General features: G+C 45.2%; 1 protein-coding gene across 3 annotated transcripts in view; it reads left to right on the top strand.

Moving 5' to 3' along the window:
* The window catches only part of DPP6 (dipeptidyl peptidase like 6), a 771,331-nt gene that overhangs the window by 336,441 nt on the left and 412,967 nt on the right, over positions 1–21,923 (top strand). Inside the window, exon 1 of one of the 3 annotated variants that reach the window (XM_006129323.5) lies at positions 17,238–17,787. The exons of the other annotated variants lie outside the window; for them this stretch is intronic. Coding sequence (XP_006129385.1) covers positions 17,728–17,787 — 60 coding nt within the window. The 5' untranslated portion in view covers positions 17,238–17,727. Of the gene's footprint in view, positions 1–17,237; positions 17,788–21,923 lie in introns of those variants that run through there. 3 annotated transcript variants of the gene reach the window in all.

Here is a 21,923-nt window from a genome sequence, read left to right as displayed (position 1 = left end):
TGGCAGACTTGCTCAGGAAGTGTATTTCAGCTGTAGGGTGCCTCAAATCAAGTGTGGGAGAGTGAACCTTCTGTCCTGGATGATTTAATCAGACTTCTTGCTATTAATAAAAAAAAAATCCTACCCCGAGACAGAGCCAAATGCTGTACAGTGAGTCATAATATATTTGGATTATAAACTTTTTGGAGTATGAGCCACCTTTTTGTTCTGTTTGTGTAGCACCTAGCAAAGTGGGGTCCTGGTCCATGATAAGAGTTCCTAGGTGCAAACATAATACAAACGATAAATAACACAATGAATACATGTGTTGATGGGTTAGCATCACTCCAGAATTTGGCTAATACATAGGCTTCCAACTAGGTTTGCCAGGTGTCTGGTTTTGAACCGGACGGTCCAGTATTTGAGGGTTCTGTCTGGGAAACAAATTGAGAAAATACCGGACATATAAATTGTCCGGTATTTTCTAATTAGGTAAGTTTTATTATTATTAGGGGTATCAGTACATAGTTGTATACTGCCTGGCTGGTAGACTTGCTCACACTATGTGAGCGTATCTACCAGCCAGGCAGTACGCAACTACGCTGGGGGGGGGGAGCGGGGCAGGAGGGAGTCCCTGGGGCCAGATTCGCTCATGCTTCGCTGGGACCATGTGCAGGATGGGCAGTGCTCCGGGATTTGTGTGCGCCTGGGTCAGTCCTGCTCCCTGCCGGCCGGTTCTCTCCCCCCACTCCTGCCCCTCATCCAGCCCTGCTTCCTGCCGTCCAGTTCTTCCCCCCTCCTCCTTCCGATCTCCCCGAGCCAGCCCTGCTGCTCCCGTCCCCTCTCCCCCCCCCGCCCCTGCCAGCCCTGCTTCCCGGTGGCCGGTCCCCCCGCCCCCTTTCCTGCCAGCTCCACTCCCCTCCCGGCCGCCTGCCCCCCCCCATCTGCGATCAAGTGTGTCCGGTATTTTTTTTCATGCCACCTGGTAACCCTACTTTCCACACACAAACCACAGTACACAATAGAAATTTTCAGAATCAGTGCCTTTTCCTGATCGTTTTGGATACACAGGGTCAGAGTCTCACTTAACAAAGGCCCCTTTATACTGCACAAGGCAGAGTAAAGTGGCCTAAGTAAAAACAGGATAGGGCCAAAGTATTTGCTCTGGATAGATGCCATATGTTTACTTATTCACCTTTCAGCTGTCCCTAACAATACAATCTCAAGGCTTATTTATAATACAGAAATTTGAAAAGAAAACATAGTTTCTGTGTCCCTAAAAAGAAACTGAATTTCTAAGAACACAAAATTCACTAACAGCTGTTCCTTCAGTCAGCCAAAGCTTCAGAAGAGATGAGTCTTGCACTGTGCCCTAAAAGTCTCCAGACTTGGGCTCTGTTGCATCAGCAAAAGTCTGAATACATTTTGGGGGTCTGCTCTCCCCTTACGATCTGTGATTAACTCCTGTTAGCTTTAATGACTTACATTCACATCAAACAGAAAAGAAGCTTTCCAAGAAGATATTTACCATCCTATTATAATAATCATCAATAAAGAATATATCTATAGTGAATGATATGCTATGATATAGAGCAGCGTTTCCCAACTATGGGCTGCGGCCCGGTAAAAAAATACTGGGCCTCAGCGTGGCTGCTGGGAGTGGAGCAGGGCGGGGCAGGCTGGGGGGAGGTGTGTGTGTGGGGAAACTGGCCTCCGGGAAGCAGGGTTGGGGGCAGCGGGGCTGTCCGGCAGAGATCGAGGGGAGGCAGGCAGCCGAAGCAGGGCTGGCTTGGAGCCTGTGGGGCTGACCGGGGGAGATCGGGAGGAGGAGGACTGGAGAACCGGCCACTGGAAGCAGGGCTGGACGGGCGCAGCAGGGCTGGCCAGGGGAGATTGGGAGGAGAAGCGGGGGAGAATCGGTTGGCTGGGAGGCGGTGGGGGGAGCGGGGCTGGCCGGGGGAGATCGGTAGGGAGCGGCGGGGAACCGGCCGCCGGAAGCAGGGCTGGATGGGGGCAGCGGGGCTGGCCAGGGGAGATCGGTAGGAGAAGCGGGGGAGGGGGGGGGGAGCGAATCGGCCAGTGGGAAGTGGGACTGACCTGGACACATGCAGACCTGGGCACACGAGTGAGTCCGGCCCCATGGATTCCATTTCCCCCACCCCCCATATCCTCCCTCGAGTAGTTGCGAACTGCCTGGCTGGTAGACACACTCACGCAGCCTGAGCACATCTACCAGCCAGGCAGTTTGCAGCTACGGACTGATACACCTAATAATAATAAAACTTACCTAATTCAAAAATACCAGACATTTTATATGTCCGGTATTTTCTCAATTTGTTTCCCAGACAGAACCCTCAAATACCAGACTGTCCAGTACGAAATGGGACACTTGACAACCCTACCCCTCCTTGCACCCTCCCTCCTAGCCAGATACCCTACCCCCAATCTGCTCCTGCTCCCACCTCCTGGAGTGCCCATGCGGCGCTGGGTCCCCCAAGCCCTGGCTCAGACTGGGAGGAGGATGCAGCCAGGTGAAACACTGAAAATTTATTCATTTTTAATTCTTTTTTTTATATGTGTTTATATTTTTGGGCTGCAGAAAACAGTACTGAAAAAAAATGGGGTCCAAGTAAAGTAAAAAGTTTGGGAAACCCTGGTCTAGCCAACTTTCTATCCATCTTACAGTCCATTTATCCAATCCATATTCCCTTAACCTGCTGGCAAGAATATTGTTGGTGACCGTATCAAAAGCTTTGCTAAAGCTTTGCTAAAGCTGGCACTGGGGGCTTTGGGAGGACCAGAAACAACTTATTTGAATATTCATCATTTGCTTAATGAATATGCAAATGAATGTTACCAGTCCCCGAAAAGCTCGTGAATGGATTTACTGGTCCCCGTGTCAAAAAGTTTGGGAACCCCTGACATAGAGAATGTATTTACTAAAGAAGTGCAGAATCATTCATTTTTATTCAGGTCCTTTTATCACAATGGATAAGTCCAAGAAAACAACTTTTACATAAAATGTAATTTTACATAGAAATGCTTACCGTGATTACACACTATTTATCTTATATTGCTAACTGCAAAGCTAAAGTAGTTACCTTCCTGAATACACAACATGCAACACACATATCTTAGCCATAAATACTGACCCTGCAAATCCACCTCTGATATCATCCTATATGAAATCACATTGAAATAAAACATATCTTAATAGGACCTGGATGAGATTTGTGTTACATGGCTCCTTTAAAAAGGAAAACACATACAACTTCTGTCTGAGACATCTAAGGAGGAGGGACCTTGTTGAAAATAAAGCCATCTAATTTAGAAATCTTGTCTGTTGATTTAACTTTAAACAGTAATTAAAGACCTTATTCTGCTCCATTGAAGTTGACTTCCATGCTCTTGCCTTTGTACAAAGAGGACACGTTTCCAACTTTAGAAAGTGTCATAGACACAAGACAAAACCCAGAGTGTAACTTGGACATTCTTCATGGCTCCCTGGTACTTGACCACTCAACCTTTTTGCAAGAATTTCCTTTCCTTGGCTGTGTCCAGACTCAGGGTTTTTTTCTAAAAAAGTAGCCTTTTTTCGAAAAAACTTCACCTGCGTCTAGATTGCAGCCGCGTTCTTTCGAAATTAAATCGAAAGAGCGCAGCTTTTCTTTCGATGGCGGTAAACCTCATTTGACGAGGAAGAACGCCTTTTTTCGAAAGTGTTCTTTCGAAAAAAGGCGTTCTTGAATGCCAACGGGGCTTTTTAGAAAGAGAGCATCCAGACTCACTCGCTGCTTGCTTTTTCAAAAGTACTGCTTGCAGTCTAGACGCTCTTTTTCGAAAGAGGCTTTTTCGAAAGATACTTTCGAAAAAGCCTCTTTCGAAAGAGGCTTGCAGTCTAGACATAGCCCTTGATAGAAATATTTTTACTGGGAAATAGGAATGTAACCACTACTCCCATTTCTTTCCTCTCATTATAACGAGGGTATCATAACCACTTTTAAAAACACCTTAACATGTAATAAAAATGTGGTTTGAGGTAAATCAGGAGTTCACCAGCTACTTATTTCATGGCACTACTTTGTAAAATAAGATATTTTCTTGGGTCAGCTTCCTTGCCCAACATTCCAGTCTCCAATAGCTTCATTTTATAGATCACCAAAAACAGCCACTCCTCTTAATCAGATTTCAGACCATTACCTGCACCAGCTGTGGCCAACCCGCGGCTTGCAAGCCATATACAGCTCTTGCCCCCAAAAGTGCAGCTTGCAAAGATGCTCCTGCGCCTTCCTCCCCAAGCGATCCCCGCCCTCCACTGCCTCCCCCCCCCGGCCCTGGCTTCCCTGTGCTTACCAGGTTGGAGCTGCAGAGTTTTAAAAATGGTGCCCAAGATGACAGCCATCTTAAAGGGGCAGCCTCCTTTAAAAAAAATTCTTTTTAATTTTTTTTTTTTTTTTTGCTGAACAATTCTGTTCTGGGAGGAGCTTCTTTTTTCTTTCTTTCTTTCTTTCTTTCTTTCTTTCTTTCTTTCTTTCTTTCTTTCTTTCTTTCTTTCTTTCTTTCTTTTGCTTGACAATTCTGGTGCGGCTCTTCGCATTTTTTCCACTGCTATTTTGGTTCTTTTTGTTAAATGGGTTGGTCACCCCTGGCCTACACCATACAAGATATAGCCCATAAAAGTGTTTTGGCTGGGACAAGGACGGGGAATAGAGCAAAAAGGGATCCCATTCCCTGTCTAAACATTATCTACAATGTCTGTCTTTAGGAAATAGGACCAGAAGACAGTTTCTGTGTAATATCTGGTGATAAAGTTATTTGGAGGCATGATAATGCAAGGAAAATATTTTATCTCAGTGGCACACATGTTTTACAGCACAATGCAGTGTGTGCATAGCAATGTGCAACTTGTGTTTTCTAAGTCAGGCAAATCCTTGCAAGTTTTCCTAACACAATCCTATTAAAAGTGCAAATATTTTCACTAACACATGACATGGAGCTAGGAATAAATTCTGGACCTTCCAAAAGAACATGCATACAAAGCAGGTTGGCTTGAGCTCATGATTCAAATACTATTCTGGTATTGACTCCTGTACTTGACTGCAACTCTACAATTGTATATTCCTCCTCCTCCTCCTCCTCCTCCTCCTCCATCTGTCCTTTCATAGTTCCTCAAACAGATATTCCACAAGCTGTGCTATTGAGTGGTGTGAGTGTAGCTCTAGAAGCCAAATTCTTCTGCATGCTTGCTGCTTGCCCAATATGGACATACTGTTATATTGTAACACTGTGCATTTGTACCTGTGATTCTGCTGGTGGCCTTATGGCATGTTCTTTCTCAATGATACTCAGACTGAGGCTCTTGAAAGTGTTTCCTGCTGCTCTTTGCAGCACATGATATTAAAGACTGTAGGATTTAATTATTAACTAGTCTTAAGTTATTAGCCAATCAGGATGTGTTTACTATGTTGTTAGCCAATTGTAGAATACTTGATCAATGATTTTGCTGTGAGAAAAATGTGTATAAATACAGTAAATGAAACCATAAATTTACACTTTTGTGGCTACTTTGGGTAATATTCGTCACTAATCCAGCAAATGAATCACTGAAGTTTGAGTGATAGAAATGTAGCCATGTTAGTCTGGTGTAGCTGAATTAAAAAACAGGACTATGTAGCACTTTAAAGACTAACAAGATGGTTTATTAGGTGATGAGCTTTCGTGGGCCAGACCCACTTCCTAAGAGGAAGTGGGTCTGGCCCACGAAAGCTCATCACCTAATAAACCATCTTGTTAGTCTTTAAAGTGCTACATAGTCCTGTTTTTTGAAGTTTGAGTGTCACTGTTCTAGTTGCTTTTAGGAAAGCTGGAGTTTCATACTTCCTTGACTTCCTATTGGACGCTCATTTGCAAATGAGTATTGTCTCTGTCCCAAATATGTCCTTGCAAAGACACATTCTTGCATATTTATGTGTTACATATGAGCCATACTGGGATACTACAGAACTTCCTGTCAGTCCTCAAAGGATCTGAAACTTTTGCCCTAGTGCTCCTTTGTAAACTAAAGGGAAATAAAAAGTGCCTTGCATCAGGTGCATTTCAGAGATGTGATTTGAATAATGACCTTGAAACAGTGCTCAAACCATTATTTCTTCTTTGCTGTTCTTACAATATGCCAGCATGTACAGCATAATAGTAGGATTGGAGAGCTTTTATTGCACACATGCTCATTTGTATAGCGTGGATGTGTACTAGTTGTCAATTCAGAGTTATATGGCAGTAGAGCCTATTAAATATGTATCCTTTGGTATATATGGTTGTGACTACTTTCTTCCACTATTTGATCTGAGGAAGTGGGTCTGGCCCACGAAAGCTCATCATCTAATAAACCATCTTGTTAGTCTTTAAAGTGCTACATTGTCCTGCATTTTGCTATTAAATATGTGATAACTGACAGCCCTATTCTCAGTGTTTCCGAAATGCTGTAGTGAGTTTTATCCATATGAACACAAACATACTGGGCCATATCGTGAAGTCCATATACAGGCAAATACCAATGGGCCAATGCCGGAGCAAGATTGAGCCATGTCTTTGTAAATAATGCTCTGCAATGATTCCCTGATACGGTGCTGCTGAGCAGCTTAAGGCCCACCAAAGTCAATGGAAGTTTTAGATGTTCAGCATTTTACTGGAGATGGAATTCACCTGATGCTGAGGATTTATAAACTGCCCATGCTCCACCTTTTTCCACAAAATTAGGTTTACATTATGCATAGGACTCCTGCTGGCCCTCTGCACGGGGCAAATATTTCACCCATGATTTAGGAGTGAAGAAAGTAAAACCAGGCCCACTGACAGCAATTCCAGGCCCCAGGGCAGAACAATCAATGGGACCTTCCGCATGCAGAAGCTGTGCTTGTGTGGACATAGTCTGACGTTTGGGCAGAGCTGCACCTATGCTGGAAGATGCCTAGCAGGCTGCCAGGTGTGCTGCTGGGTGCACTCTTCCAAGATGCCAGGGTTTCTATATGCCTACTTGGCTGCCTTTGCTGCTGCCAGTACCACTCTGCACAGGCCAAGTCATCCTGCAGCCTGCCTGGGCCATTTAAAAGGGTCTGGGATTCCTGGCTGCTGCCACTTTTATATCACCTAGACCTATGGACAGTTGTTCCCTATCCACTCTCCATTGCATGGCCTGAATAAAACTAAGTATTGTGGTATCTGGCCCATTCTTAAATCACTTTGTGCAGCTATTGGTTAGAGTTGTTAAATATTGGTTCATTGAATAGTCAATTAACCTCATGAATTTTTATCTGTTACTCAGCCATTCTATGCTCCCCAGGGGTGGGGTCAGCAGCCAGTGTGCTCCAGCCCCAATCCCAAGAAGCCCCCTGCCACTCCGTGCTGCTGCATCTATATCAGAGACAGCAGTGCAAGGTGTCAGGCGGGAGCTGGTCCACGAGGGGAGTCAGTTAAAAAAACAGCTCCCCTCGCGGACCAGCTGCCTGTCACCCCGTGCTGCTGCCTGAGTATCAGAGGTAGCAGCATAGGGTGGCAGGAGCCCCTGTCTGGGGGTGGGTCTGAGCTCCTGGACCCAGCACAAGCTGGAACTGAGCTGGGCTGCCTGCCCACCTAGCTCCTAATACACTTGAAATGCAGAGCCACAACAGGGGTAGGCCCTGGACCCAGTGCGAGCTGGGATTAACCCAGGCTGCTGGCCAGGCTGCTAAAATATTTACTGGTGGGGGAAGGAAGGGGAAATGCATGCAGTCTGTAGCATTATAATCTTTTGCTTATCTGTTAACCAACTACACTATTATATTCCTACAATTGGTATTGGTCAGTTTATTCAGCAATTATATACAGTAAAACTTTGCATGGCATGTTGTAAAACATCCACTTTCTACCTGGTATCAGCTGGCTGCTGGGGACTGGAGTTGGCTACTTGTGCGACCTCACGGGATGAGGAGGTATGAGCTGCAGCTAAATATGTCGCTTTTAGTGTGGAGTTGTAGATTAGACCTGAGGTGTCTCTAACTACTTATATTACATAGCTTCCAGCACTGAAAACATTGTAAGCTTATTGTGAAGCTTACAATGGTTTTTTCTTGTAAGCTTTCTTGATTTCTAAGGCTGATATAAAATAAAAGCAAGTCATTGCAATGAAAAGTGTGCTTCATAAAACAAATGCTTAAATAGCCACGCACTCCAGCTGTGTCTTTTATGAGCAAGGATCTGAGGCAATGGCATGTGCTTACATAAGTGTAAATGCTATGAAAACATGAAAACTACTCATCATCTTATATGCAGATAATTTATTCAGTCTATAAATCTGTACTCTGATAAATAAAATGAAGGTGAAGTTCTCTCCTTTCCAGGCATTAAAGAGGGCTCCATAATCAACTCTAATATGTCTACAGCTGCTCAAGAGATGTGGATTCTCTGTTTTGAGTGTAGTGGGGGGCTTTTAACATCTCTCTTCCTTTCATTAGTAGAGAGTTTACTTTTCTTGCTGTGAGTACTTGGAATACATGAGTGGTCGTTTTATGGACCTCACATTTTAATAATAATAATAAATAATAATAATTAGTAAATAAATTTCCAAACCCGAGACAAAAACCCCACTCAGGCAACAAGGAATCAGTTCAGAACCTACCCAGAAATAAGTAGTGAGGCTCTCCCCCTACTGCCCGCGAAGACTAATTTATCAGACGGATGGAGCAGAAGAGCAAGCTAGGCTATGAGGACCCTATTTCACAGCTGGCAGTGAGATTGGGACCTCAGAATTCTCCCCCTATAAAAAATGGCTAGAACTAGGCATCTGTTACATGACAACTGCCAACCTTATTCTAGCCAGGTCACAGAAGGAGAACATGGTAGTAAAATCCATATTATAAGTAGCAGTCATAAAATGCCAAGTGACTATGAGGATCATAAGCATGTACTTTTGGAGTTATACTGCGGTAGTGAAAAATATTCAGTGATCAAGGAACACCCCAATACAGGCAGTTCCTGGGTTACGTACAAGTTAGGGACTGTAGGTTTGTTCTTAAGTTGAATCTGTATGTAAGTCGGAACTGGCATCCAGATTCAGCCGCTGAATCTGGACACCAGTTCTGACTTACATACAGATTCAACTTAAGAACTCCAGGCGTCCCCAAGTTAGCCGCTGCTGAAACTGACCAGCGGCTGACTACAGGAAGCCCGAGGCAGAGTTGAATCAGGACTCCTGGGGCTGAGCAGCTGGGGTGCTGCCGGGTTGGTCCAGTAGCGCGAAGGAGCGGTGCTGCGGGACCAACCGGCAGCGCCCCACTTGCTCTACCACAGGCCCCGGGCTTTGCTCCACATCTCCCTGGTCTGCTGGGGGGGGGCACTAACTGCGTCCCCCCCACCCCCAGCAGACCAGGGAGACGCGGAGCAAAGCGGCGGAGGACCCGGGCTGGACCGCGGCGCTTCCAGATCAGCGCCGCGGTCCGGCCCGGGTCCTCTGCGGCTTTGCTCAGCGTCTCCCTGGTCTGCAGATCAGGGAGACGCTGAGCAAAGCGGCGGAGGACCCGGGGCCGGACCTGTGGCGCTTCCAGATCAGCTGGAAGCGCCGCGGGTCCGGCCCGGGTCCTGCGCCGCTTTGCTCAGCGTCTCCCTGGTCTGCAGACCAGGGAGACACTGAACAAAGCGGTGCAGGACCCGGGGCCGGATCCGCGGCCGCTTCCAGATCAGCTGGAAGCGCCGCGGGTCGGGCCGGGTCCTGCGTGGCTTTGCTCAGCGTCTCCCTGGTCTGCAGCATATTTATATATGCAGACCAGGGAGACGCTGAGCAAAGCCGCGCAGGACCCGGCCCGACCCGCGGGGCTTCCAGCTGATCTGGAAGCGGCCGCAAGTCCGGCCCCGGGTCCTCCGCCGCTTTGCTCAGCGTCTCCCTGGTCTGCTGGCTCCTCCAGCAGACCAGGGAGACGGGGAGCAGCTTTTCTCGTCCCGGAGGAGGCGGGCGGCGGGACCAGGCGTCCCGCCGCTCGAGTCCTCCGGGGCGAGAAAATCCCCGTTCGTAACTGCGGATCCGACGTAAGTCAGATCCGCGTAACTCGGGCACTACCTGTACATAATAAACTTTCTTTTGTAAATCATAATCCCTTTAAATGGTGAATCCTGCATATTAGCACATTTGATTAATCTTTATTTACAAGGAGCCAGGTTCTCACAGCCAAGATGCACACATTATCCAAATGGGTGTGGGGCAGAGTTGCCTACCATGATATATGGTGTCACAGGCCCTTTTAGACAGGAGACATTTATTATACAGAAGAGATACAAGCTACGGACAAACAAGCAGGCTTTTCACAGCTCGTGTCCCAGCATTCTCCTTTGCTTACCAGGGACCAGAGCTTGTCTGGAATTCTGTACAGTGCCCAGTAGGCAGCAAGTAAACCTGGCTTGCTTATTCAGCAAGTAAATCTATTATAGTGGTGTTACATTGCCTTTCCATACCTAGCCTTGCAATTCTGGAAGCACAGCTAAGAGCAACTTCTAAACATTAACAATAAGAGCCCCCTCGGGTCCTTCTCTGGGCCCAAGACTGGTTTTTGCCCAACCTACCAGACAGTGGGTGGGGTCAGTTCTACCAGTATTGTCCATTCGACCAATAGGAAGGTGGTCTTAAACTAGTGCAAGGAATAGAAGCACTTTTTAGTGTGGGTTCTCTGTAGCAACAGATAGTAGCTGAAACTACTGACTGAAAATATTGCATTAAACAGGTTTCTTCCTAAGGCAGTTCATGGACAGTTCGTGGATAATGGAAGCCTTTTGTATTTTTATCTGTAGCTAGATCTTTAAATTGTTAATGTCTCTAACATGCTAGATCACCTTTCAGGTCCTATGTTTGGAGAGCAATCTGCCTGGGTGAGCTGTTTCTATAGAGTCCCACTAAAGTTGGTGGGGTCCATGGTGCTTCCCCAGAGGTATCTTTTTTCAGGATCACAGCCTTGCAGAGACAGCAGGAGATGGATACCAAGGGCAAGGCTATTGTAAGACAAAGCTTATTTGTTCACATCATTGAATGATGGTGGCTTCCCCCCCCCCCCTCCAACAAAATCTTTTATGATGCAGCAGGTCTTTAAAAACCTATCAATTCTTCTTAAGAGATGGGTGTTCCTTTGTGAGCAAGGTTATATGTTTGTTAGCTGTTCCACTGTCAGTAAGATATATAGGCGGCAAATAGCGTGGTAGGTGGGAGGGTGGTAATGACTATAAGTACTTCTGCTGCCCTTCTATGGAGTAAAGATGTGTGTCCGCTAAGCTCATTGTTAAGTGTTTCAAGTTCTCCATTGTGACAGAGACCAGTATTGTAGTATCCCTCTCAGTGAGGTCGCCACATTCCTGGAGAAGGACAGGGCGTGAATTGCACTTTCTGAACAAAAACAAATTCTTCCCATCAGAAGAAAATCCATAGAACATATTTAAAGGGATAAACAGCCAAACTACTCTAGTCCCCACAGCAGAAATCCTTTTAAAGAGGGTCTTTATTCGAGGAAGTATGAAGCTTTAAATTATATATAATCACATCCTGGGATTCTCTGTGGGTACATCTACACTGCACGGCTATTTTGAGATACCAGAGGTATCCTGAAATAGCTACCAGCAAGCTGCTGGTTATTATGAAATATTTTTCGAAATAACGGGCGTGCTATTTCACCATCCCGGTAAACCTCTTTGCATGAGGTTTAAGGGATAGCTTGAAATAGCACGTTATTTCAAAAATTGGCACTGTGTAGATGCGCCAAATTTAAAAAGAAGCTATTTTTATATAGATTTGAAATAAGATACGCAATTTGTGTAGCACAAATTGTGTATCTTATTTTGAGTTTCGAATGCTGTGTAAATGCACTCTGTTTTCTGATGGTCTTTGCTTTTCATAGGTAGGTACCCCTGCTGTATGTATGTGGGTACAGCAATGAGGAACAATAACATCCACACATCAGCAGGCAAAGGAACAATACAGAGTGTCATGTCATGCCGAAATGTGCCCTTTTTTGCTACTGAGTGTGCACTGACTTCTCCAAACCTACTTTGTGAGCTTGTGTTGGGAAACCGTACAATACACTGCTGGAAGCTGAGACATATCCTGATGCAGGGGGCACAGTTTGATGTGATGGTGGTTTTGCTAATGGGCTGCCTTGTATAAATCCAGCTGACTTGTTTCCCTGTGCCTGGCAATGGAGCCAAGCCCATCTGGCACTGAAGGGTAAGTTCAGCTCCCTCCTTGACAGGAGATCTGTGAGCAGGGAGTAGAGAGGTGATTGTAGCCCTGCTCCGGCTGGCCTGGAGGATGAGTGGTGCTTCCCCTCCAGGATGTCACTGCTGCTGAGCTTAGGGGCACAGAACACATTTGGGCTGAACGGATCGCTCAGCTACTGAGCACTGGGGGCTCCCAGCAGCTCGCTGCTGCTGCTGCTGCTGCCTGAAGAGCTGCCAACCTTGTGTCCTGCTCTCCTGTCTCCTCTCCGGAAAGCAGCGGCACTGCATATTGATCGCTTTCCCCTCTGTCTCCTGTGGGTCTCTTTTAATCCAAGTTTAATCAGTCTCCTTCCACCTTAATAACAGTAACACATGCAAAAAAATAGAAATTCCACTGGCTAGCTCATTTGACAAGCTCCTCTCCCCACCTTCCTCTGGACTTGACCACTCACAGGTTGCCTCTTGCTGTTTCTGTCTTGTTTACCTTGCTAATGCTTGTTCGGCCCATGACACCACATGCTAAAACCTTTGCAGGGAAGGTCTTTCCTTTACTGCCTGCATACGAGCGAGCCCAGGAAAAAGGGGATTGTACATTGGCTTTAACACTGCTGCAGATTTCCAAGGGTACGTGTTCTCTTTGAGTCACGTGCCACTCCTGAATTGAGAGATCAGGCAAAGCAACAGTGATTGTTACTGATTAATATCTAGAGGGAAATACAGAGGGCTGGGTTTGCACGAAGAAGCTGCATGAAGAGTGAAACTCAGAACTTCTGCTGAAGAAGTGATAGCTGCATCGTACGACTCAGGGATGTTATACAGGAGCGTAGCACTATGCTGGTGCTGGCTCTTCTGGGGAGAAATGAAGAGGGGAAGTAAGCAGCAGACTGTGCAAGGATTTATATAATCAAATTGCATTTAGTGCCACCTGTGCAAGGCCATGGACATTATCTTTCTCCAAGTACTGATGACAATGAAGCAGCCAATTTTAGCCCAGCCAGAGTCCCGTGTAGCCTGGAGACAGAAGGGCCATTGGGCAGCTGCTATTGCCGCGGGACTAAGGAAAAGCTTAAAAATAATGTAAGGGGACGGTTAGCCCCTTACTAAAACTCTGTGGGAGTTTTTGGTTCGCCAGCTCCCAGTGTCAAAAGGGGGGCTTTTAGAACGTGGGCGGGCTTTGCCCGCCCACCTTCCCATGATTTCAAATAGGCCAGTGTCAAAAGGGGAAGGGTCCATGAGAAATCAGGGCCCTGAGACTGACAGACCCCAGAGACAATGGAAAGCAGCCAACACTCCAGCTCGGCCTGATTGACAGGTTGGACAGGCCAGTGAGGAAAGTGAGAGGCCAGGCCCCATCCTCTCTGTGAGCTGGGATTGTTCTGGGTCTCTCTGAGCAAGGACAGAGTTGAGAGACTGCTAAGAGGAGCAAGCTGTGAGGAGAAGAAGTCCTGCAGCAACAGAGCCAGGCACAGACAGCCCAAGGAGTGCAAGCTGTGCTGAGGGGCAGTTTTGCAGCAACAGAGCCAGGCACACACAGCTCAAGGAGCGCAGACCCTGTGTTGAGCAGCAGACTGGCAGTGCTCAGAGAGCCAAAAGGGACAGAGAAGCAACGCAAGGAGCTGGAGACTGGCAAAGCAGCACAGCCTGCAGCTGGGTGTGGTGAGCAGCTGGGACCAGTAAAGTGCGGGGAGAGGCTCTGGGCAGGGAGATATCACCAGCCAAGAGGCCAAGCAGGCCAGACTGGGAGAGGGGTCTGGCCACTTAGAGCTTGAGGCTGTGTGGTCACTGCCAGAGCAAGCGTGTCCAGCCTGCAACCCCCCTGCAGCACATCCAGGGCCTCTAAGGGGCCTCTAAGGAAGAGACTGTGAACTGTCCCTCTGCAGACTGCTGTTTTGATGTTCCTGTGCTACAGAGCAGGGCTGTGTGTTCTCATTTAACCATTCTCATTTTTTCTTATTCTTTTCTATTTAATCAGTTGATGTTTAATAAATTGTATTTGCTTTGAACCTTATGAAATGATCACTGGGCCAAGAAAGCATGCAGTGTGAAGAGAGCACCTCGGAGTGGGAACACCCTAACTCCTGCCCCTAGTGACTACAAAGAAACCTGGGCCCAGCCTTGTTGGGGTTTCGAGGACTCTGCTACTCAGGAGAGTGGAGGGGGAGCCCTCAGGATCAGGGAAGCCGTGGGCTAAAGGAAGTGGGAGCGGGGACTCAGATCCTTTCGCTGATCCATTTCACCGGGGTGGTATAGAAGCCAGGAAAGTTCCCCACAATAGTGGAACCATTCCCCCGCTTACAATAACAAAGATAACCCAACCAACAAAACATGGTGGCTACGTCTACACTGGCCCCTTTTCTGAAAGGGGCATGCTAATTTTCAACTTCAGAATAGGGAAATCCGCGGGGGATTTAAATATCCACCGCGGGATTTAAATAAAGATGTCCGCCGCTTTTTTCCGGCTTGGGGAAAAGCCGGAAAAAAGTGTCTAGACTGGCCCGATCCTCTGGAATAAAGCCCTATTCCGGAGGATCTCTTATTCCTACTTTGAAGTGACTCCAATGAATATGACTCCAATGTTACCTACATCTAAAGGAAAAATAGCCAAGCCAAATGTGAAACACAAAATGATTAAAAGTTTACAAGACCCAGAGAATAATTCTAGTTGGGTAGATGGCAAAAATGAAACAAAACCCAAACAACTGGGACCAAATTCTGTTGTGACCCAGGGGCGGATATAGGGCAGGGCGAACGGGGCGGCCGCCCCGGGCCCCGCGCTTCAGAAAGCCCTGCGCATGCGCCGTGGCAAAGGGGGGGCCCCACGGAATTATGCTGCCCAGGGCGCCGCAAAACGGTCATCTGCCCCTGTTGGGACCATAGCACTGAAATTGTAATGGGATTGTAATGAAAAGATTTTGTGTCACAGTATCACATGGCACAAGATCAGAAATGCTAAGCATGATCCATAGTGCACATATGGCTACTGAGAAGTGTGAGAACAGAATCCAACATAGTCTATTCTGACTAGGTGTGAGTGCTGTCACTGAAGATAATTATCTGTGTGAAATCTGCAGTGAATTCTGGGAACAGAATGCAAAAACTCCCTGGAGCCATGGGATATTCCTGATTCCCCTGGGTCCAAGTTTGGCCCAAGTGTTAGATTTAAATGTGAACCTCTTGTTAGGGGGTAAAGCTGTGAAGTGGCTCATTGGCCTCTGCAGACCTTCAGGCGAGTGAGAGCAGGTAATAAGATCCTGTTTCATACATGCGCTTCTGTGTTTCACACCTATTTCATATCATAGTTACTCTGAAGTTCAGTTTGCTAGTGGTAATGCAGAAACGTGTAGCCCATTGTTGGTAAATTAGTGGAAAGACTCTTAGGAAAATTCAGCCTTATTTTGCCCCTTCTGTGCATTTAGGACCATATTCACCATGGATCTAAGAGGCTCATTTCCATCAACTTCAGCTGAGTTTTGCCTATGGTGAATTTGACCTGAAGTGAATAATTCCTGAAATAAAAATGGACATTGGTTAACTGTGTGCCTTAGAAACACTCTGAGGCTATGTCTACACTGGTGGGTTCATGTGCAAGAACAGCCATTCTTGTGCAAGAACCTGCAGAGCATCCACACTGCCCACTTGCTCTTGTGCAAGAAGATTTACAGTACAGCGTCTGAAGACAGGGCTTCTTGCACAAGAGCTATGCTCTTTTCTTACAAACGTAAGCCCTCTTGTGCAAGAGCTCTTGCGCAAGAGGGAAGTGTGGACGCGCGGCAGGGGTTTCTTGTGCAAGAAAGCCCTATGGCTAAAATGGCCATCAGAGCTTTCTTCCTCAAGAGAGCATCCACACTGCCATGGATGCTCTTGTGCAAAAGCACATGGCTGTGTGGACGTGTTCTTGCGCAAGATGTTCTTGCATAAGAACCTGCCAGTGTAGACATAGCCTGATAGTCTACTTGCTTGGTCAGCAATCTGCAGATTCAGCAGGGACTTGGGCACTGTACCCTGAGGAGCAGTGTGTAACATTTCCAGGATGCTAGAACAAGGTGTAATCACATTCTGAACTAAAGTGTAGCATCCAGTTCATGGCTGTCGCTCAGCTGGCAGAGGAATGGTGACGGAGGTGGCTTTATGACATCTTCATACCCCTCCAATATTGGAGCTGATTAGAAACTGGATCTGTACCCAGCATAATTTAGAGCATTCTCAGAGCTGCTCTAAATTATGCCCAATTGCCTGTGTCCCCAAAGGGGCCATTCAGGAGTTATGTCTTGCCAAATATAGCAGCCAACCATATTCCCCTTTCTCCTAGGAATGCTCCCTGCTGAGGGCTAGGTCCATGCAGCCTAGGGATTCCCTTTATGCCAGAGGGAGTCCTCAGAACTGGCCCAGCTGAACAGAACAAAGCAGCTTGAGTGAGTGCTATGTGCAATCTGACCTACGGAGACAGCTGAGAGTTAGTGTGAGACTGCAACAGTAACCAAAAAGAAATGTGAACTAGCCCCCTCCTGACTAGGGATGAAGACAGCAGGTTCCTGTGTGTGTGTGTGTGTGTGTGTGTGTGTAGGTATATTAGTGTGTGTGTGTAGGTATAGGTATAGGTATATTAGTGTGTGTGTGTGTGGGTGGGTATATTATCCCTTTTCACAGTGCTGCTCTCTGGCTAGTGAGGCAAAGAGCTGAGTGTGCAGCAGTTTCTGATGCACTTATGAGATCTGTTGGAATCCCCCCCCCCCCCCAGTGTGTTTTATTCTCTGTGATTTGCTTTGGAGGCAGGGATTCAGTATCGGTGGAGTGTACTGTAAACTTTGGAATATATTTCCCTTATAGTCAGGGAGTGCAAACAGGTGAGGGTTGGGGCAGCTGTCATGAAAGCAGATATGGGGGGGCAGCTGTTTTTGTGGTGTGTGTCATCTTAATCAAACTCTTCCTTCTCTGAACAGAAGAAAACACTGAGGGTGTGTGTGAGAGATCAGTGTATATGGGGTGCCCTGTATCCCTTTAATATTTGCACCCCAAGATCCTTTAACCTAACTGCTGGGAATTCAAGTGGCTGCTGAGCTACGATCTGAGAGGGAGGCACATTCTGTTACAACACCAGCTGGTGCATGCGCAGCTTCAGGGCTGACTGTGAGTGGAGGTGGGGGAGTGAGGACCACATCGCTGTCTTCTAGCTCTGAGCTGCCAGTTGCTGGTTGCCAAGCAGTTATCATTGTTTCTGTGACGATTGCAGAGGCTGTTGCTAATTGAAGAAGCCCCCTCAGCATCCTTCTCTTCCTCCTTTTCATGATTTTGTTTTAGAGGCACAAGGGGAGAGAGTCTGAGATTTTTATTTTCATTTTTTTGCTTTACATTTTTTTAAAATTTTTGGTGGGGATGGGGGGATTTTTCTTTCTCAGCTAGTGATTAAGTGATGGACTAGTTACACATCCTTATCCCTTAGCTTTTGAGTGTGTCCCTGAAAACACACACACACTCTCTCTGTGAAATCCTGTTTGCCACTGCAGTGGGCACAAATAGGTGAGCATGACTACAGCCAAGGAGCAAAATGCATCAGGAAAACAAACCCAACAACAACAAGAACAGGTAATGCTGTTTATTTTCCTCAAGTGGAAACAAATGTAGATTTGCATTATGGCTATCAATTTCCTTTATGTTTTTTGGGTTTTGTTGTTCTCTTCAAGGGCTATTACTAAAATTGCCACCAGAGTCACCAGTCAGTGGAGGGAGGAAAGTGCTGTGGGGCAGGTGTGTGGTTTGCTTGTTCGGGGCCTTTTTCTTCTGTTTAACAGATGACTGGTTACAGGGTGCAATGTATAGGTGACAAGCGTTCTGCTCTGTAACTTCCTCAGTTAGGTGATGGGGGAAGGGTGGATGTTTGGTACAGTGGCCTGGGACAGGGGTCCCTTGGAATAATCTCAACTCTGCATGTGGAACTTCCAAGGTTTGTTACAACTACTTTCTAGCTGGGCACAAAATAGCAAAAGTAGATTTCAGTTGCTTCAGAGTTCCGTGTGTACATGTTCAGTATGTATTTGCCACATGTAGAGCCATTGTACGAAGCAAGCACCATTCCCAGGGACTTACATCGAAATAGCAGCTGCTTACACAACCTCTGAATTTGATTTGCTGTCTCTATGTGTTGCTCTTTGCATGAATGCATGCTTTTATATACAAACAGTTAAACTTAAATTTCCTTTCTGTTCTGTTGTCTCTGTTGTGTTTTTTGATTATTTTCATTCTGTGCTGGTAGGCAAAGGGGAAAACTTTCTTTGACAGAAATGCAGGAGCCGCATCATTAGCCCTAAGTGATATGCAAGATAAGAAGTTGTGACATAAGGGAAGTCGGGCTGAGACACAGCTAAGGATGGCAAAGATTTCAGAGATTCTTTATATGGCAGCATAGTAGCAGTTCTATTCTCTCCACAGCCCTGCTTCCCTCCACACATTGTCAGAGTCTACAGGGAAATAAAGATGAATCTGCCTGCTCCACTTCTTGAATTCTTATATTTTCATTGTATCCTTTAAAAGATGGGAAGTTCACATCTTTAATCACTGGTTAGGACAGCACGAGAGGATAATTTAAACAGCTCTCCCGGGACACAAATTAATTCCTAAAATAGTTTCTTCCTAGCTCAATATATTGAGAACACTATGCATTTTCCTGGGTGTTATATTTTAGAGAGGTAGGGAAGGGAAAGGTTGAAATCTCATTAGGTGTCCTGCCACGAAAGGTAGCATAATTTGATATTTATTTGCAGGGTGACATTTCACTGAGGGCCAGAGCATAATCAGATTCTTCTGTTAAAATGTGAAGAAAACAACTTTGATCCTGAGAGCACATAAGCTGCCTTTGAGTAAACCTGCCATCTACAGCACACACTCTCTCTTCTCATTGCTTATTTTTGGGACCTACCCATTCTCATTGCTTGCTGCAGATAAAAATGAATAAAGCTGTATTTCTAGGATGTTGGAAAATAAAAACTGTTTCTTGTGAACAAAGGCTTCTGTAGGGATTATTCTCCCCAACATTAGTAAAAGCAGTTGTTAAGGCCCTGGGGTTCAGAAAGTGTACGTTGGGTTTTTTTTTTAAGTAGTTATCTTTCTAATGCCATTTTGTTATTGATTTGTCCCTTTGTGACCTTTCCCCATTTTTAGTGCACAGCATGTGTGTCCACCCTTTTGCCTGATGCAAAGGTTCTTAATTGTTTTCATTCAATTATGGAACTACGTAGCAATTCAATCGTTATGGTACATTTAATAATTCTAAAAGCGTGCATTGCCTTAGCAAAGTCCTAATATGAGTATGAAATAGATATATCAGGCATATATATAAATATCAGTGGATACTGCCTTCGAATCAGTACAAAAGTTTGCCAGTTGCTATAAAATTTGTGGAGTTTTTTTCCCCACTACATAAAACTACTTGACACCTTGGGCCACAACCTAAGTTGCTGTAACTGGGAACAGCTTCATTGACTTCAGTTCAGTTGCACCCAGTTACACCAGATGAGGAACTGGGCCCCATCTGACTTAACTAAGTAGTTCATAATTGTAAATATGTACAGATTTCTCCAAACATTTCCCACTGGATATTGTCTTGTGGCTGTTAAAAATATATTTTTCTTCTCTTGCTTGGAACTGATTAAGCTGAAGATTTTACGTGGGGTAAAACTGAAGGTGAAAATGCTACTCTGACTGTGTAGGATTGAATGTTCTATAGAAGCAGCTGGTACTGTCATGTAAGATTGTGACTGTTTCTTTGCTGCATTCTTCTTTGTGACATCTTCTTGATCCGGAGGCATTCAAGTTGCACTGTTGGCAGAGGTATATTCTCTTTCCTTATAGTACTAAGCTAAACTGAAAATGGTCAAATAACACTGCAGGAGGGGGCAAAGAAAGTTTTTTTTTTTCATGCAAGCAAAGACATAAATGCTAGAACTGGAGACATTGAGGGTGGTGTTGTACTCCCTGGCTTCAAGTAATTTCCATTATAAAGAGGGTTTACAGTTTTGTTTAATGGCTCTCAGCATCCCCACCATAAAAATTGTTCCAGAGTCCCTGATCAAAGGTTTTATACTTAAATCAAAACCTTTATAGTGATCTGTGTGCCTGCAAGGAAAATGAGGTTGTATTGAGATGAAGGTATGATGGCTCTTGAAACATGAAATAAAAAATTGCTCAGGATTGAGGATATACTATGCAGAGATTCGGCAGCCTGAAGAAATGAAGGAACAATTCCCAACTTGTTAATTAAAAATGTTTATTTCAACTTTTTTTTCTGATTGGCCTTCTAATTCACCTTCATTTTGCTTAGATTCTCTAGAATTGTAATAGGCCTTCTACTTCCTTGCTTATGGTATATTATACCAAATTAAACCATGAAACCTCCTAAGTAGAGGAAAGATGCCCTCCAGTGATTTGTGCTGCTATCTAAACCCCACTGTCTGTGATGGCTTTACCAAAATGGAGTTGGATGTAGTTTATTTTTTTAAACTTATGCTTAGTTTCCTCTCCCACAATAATGATTCCCTCCCCACAATGGTTGGAGAACGTTGCATGTTAGTGATGTCCATGTGGGCATAGAGCCTCATCCATAGCCCATTGAAGTCAGTGGAAAGACCACCATGGGCTCTGGTTCAGGCCCAGAAAAAAAACCAAAGGTTTTGCCCGTGCCTTTGGGGATTGCTAACGGGACATGCAAATGAGCTCTGAAAGCTCCTTTTGCCCCTGAAAAATTTAAACAGCATTGAAGTCAGTGGAATTACCGTGATGTACATCAGCTGAGGATTTGGCCCAGTGTCTTTAACTGTAGCCTGAAAAAAATGTTTCGAATGCAGCAGACTGTGTATTTTATATATGGCTTGTCTTATTTTCTTCTGCTCTTACATGGCATTTTGTGATGTGATAGGCATGGGGATATACATAGCTCTGGATTCTTACAGAAAAATAATAGGGCTAGTTTCTTTCAAAATTTGGCACTTGGCATAATGCCACAAAGAGATTTTTTAGACATTTTAAGTTATGTACGATAGGAATAAAAGATAGTGAAGGAACAGTCCTTCTCTTTGGGGAAAAAACCCTATAATTTAAAAGGTTGCTGGATTAGCTTCATACTTCAACATACAAAATTGATTAAGAATCTGATCCTGCTTCCACTGTAGTTAATGAGAGTTTTGCCATTGACTTCAGTGGGAGCTGGATTTTATTCTGAAACACAGACATTTCCTAGACAAGCTTGACTTAATGACGACCATTTATGCCCAGTGTGTTGTCACATGTGCTAACCAAATGTTAGATAAAAAGACAAGATTTTGGATTGAAATATACTCCCAGAAGGAAATGAAATGAAGTCAGATCGATAAAATAGCTCTCTCTAATCGTCATTAAGTTAATAATTTTTAAAAATTTATTTTCAAATGTGCCATTCTAATTTCAAATGATAGGAGTTTGAAAAGCAGGGATGGGGGAGGGAAGATAGATAATTCAGGAAACCTAATCTAAGATCTGTGAGGAGTAGAAGGGTAGAAAGATTAATATTCAATACACTCCCAGTCTACCATGGCACATTATACTTCACAGGCAGAACCTGTGGTACGTTGTCCAAGTAGTACAATAATAATGTCTTATATAGTGTGTTAAAATCTGCCTCAATTTCTGCAAGGTTGCTGGAAGAGCACCAATGGATACCAGGTATAATCTGAGTGGTTCCAAAAAGGGGA

The sequence above is a fragment of the Pelodiscus sinensis genome, chromosome 2 (genome assembly GCF_052426305.1).
Source record: "Pelodiscus sinensis isolate ZL-2025 chromosome 2, ASM5242630v1, whole genome shotgun sequence".
Classification (NCBI taxonomy): Eukaryota; Metazoa; Chordata; order Testudines; family Trionychidae; genus Pelodiscus; species Pelodiscus sinensis.
The sequence above is the reverse complement of the archived record's forward strand: the minus strand, read 5'-3'. Positions and strand labels throughout refer to the sequence as shown.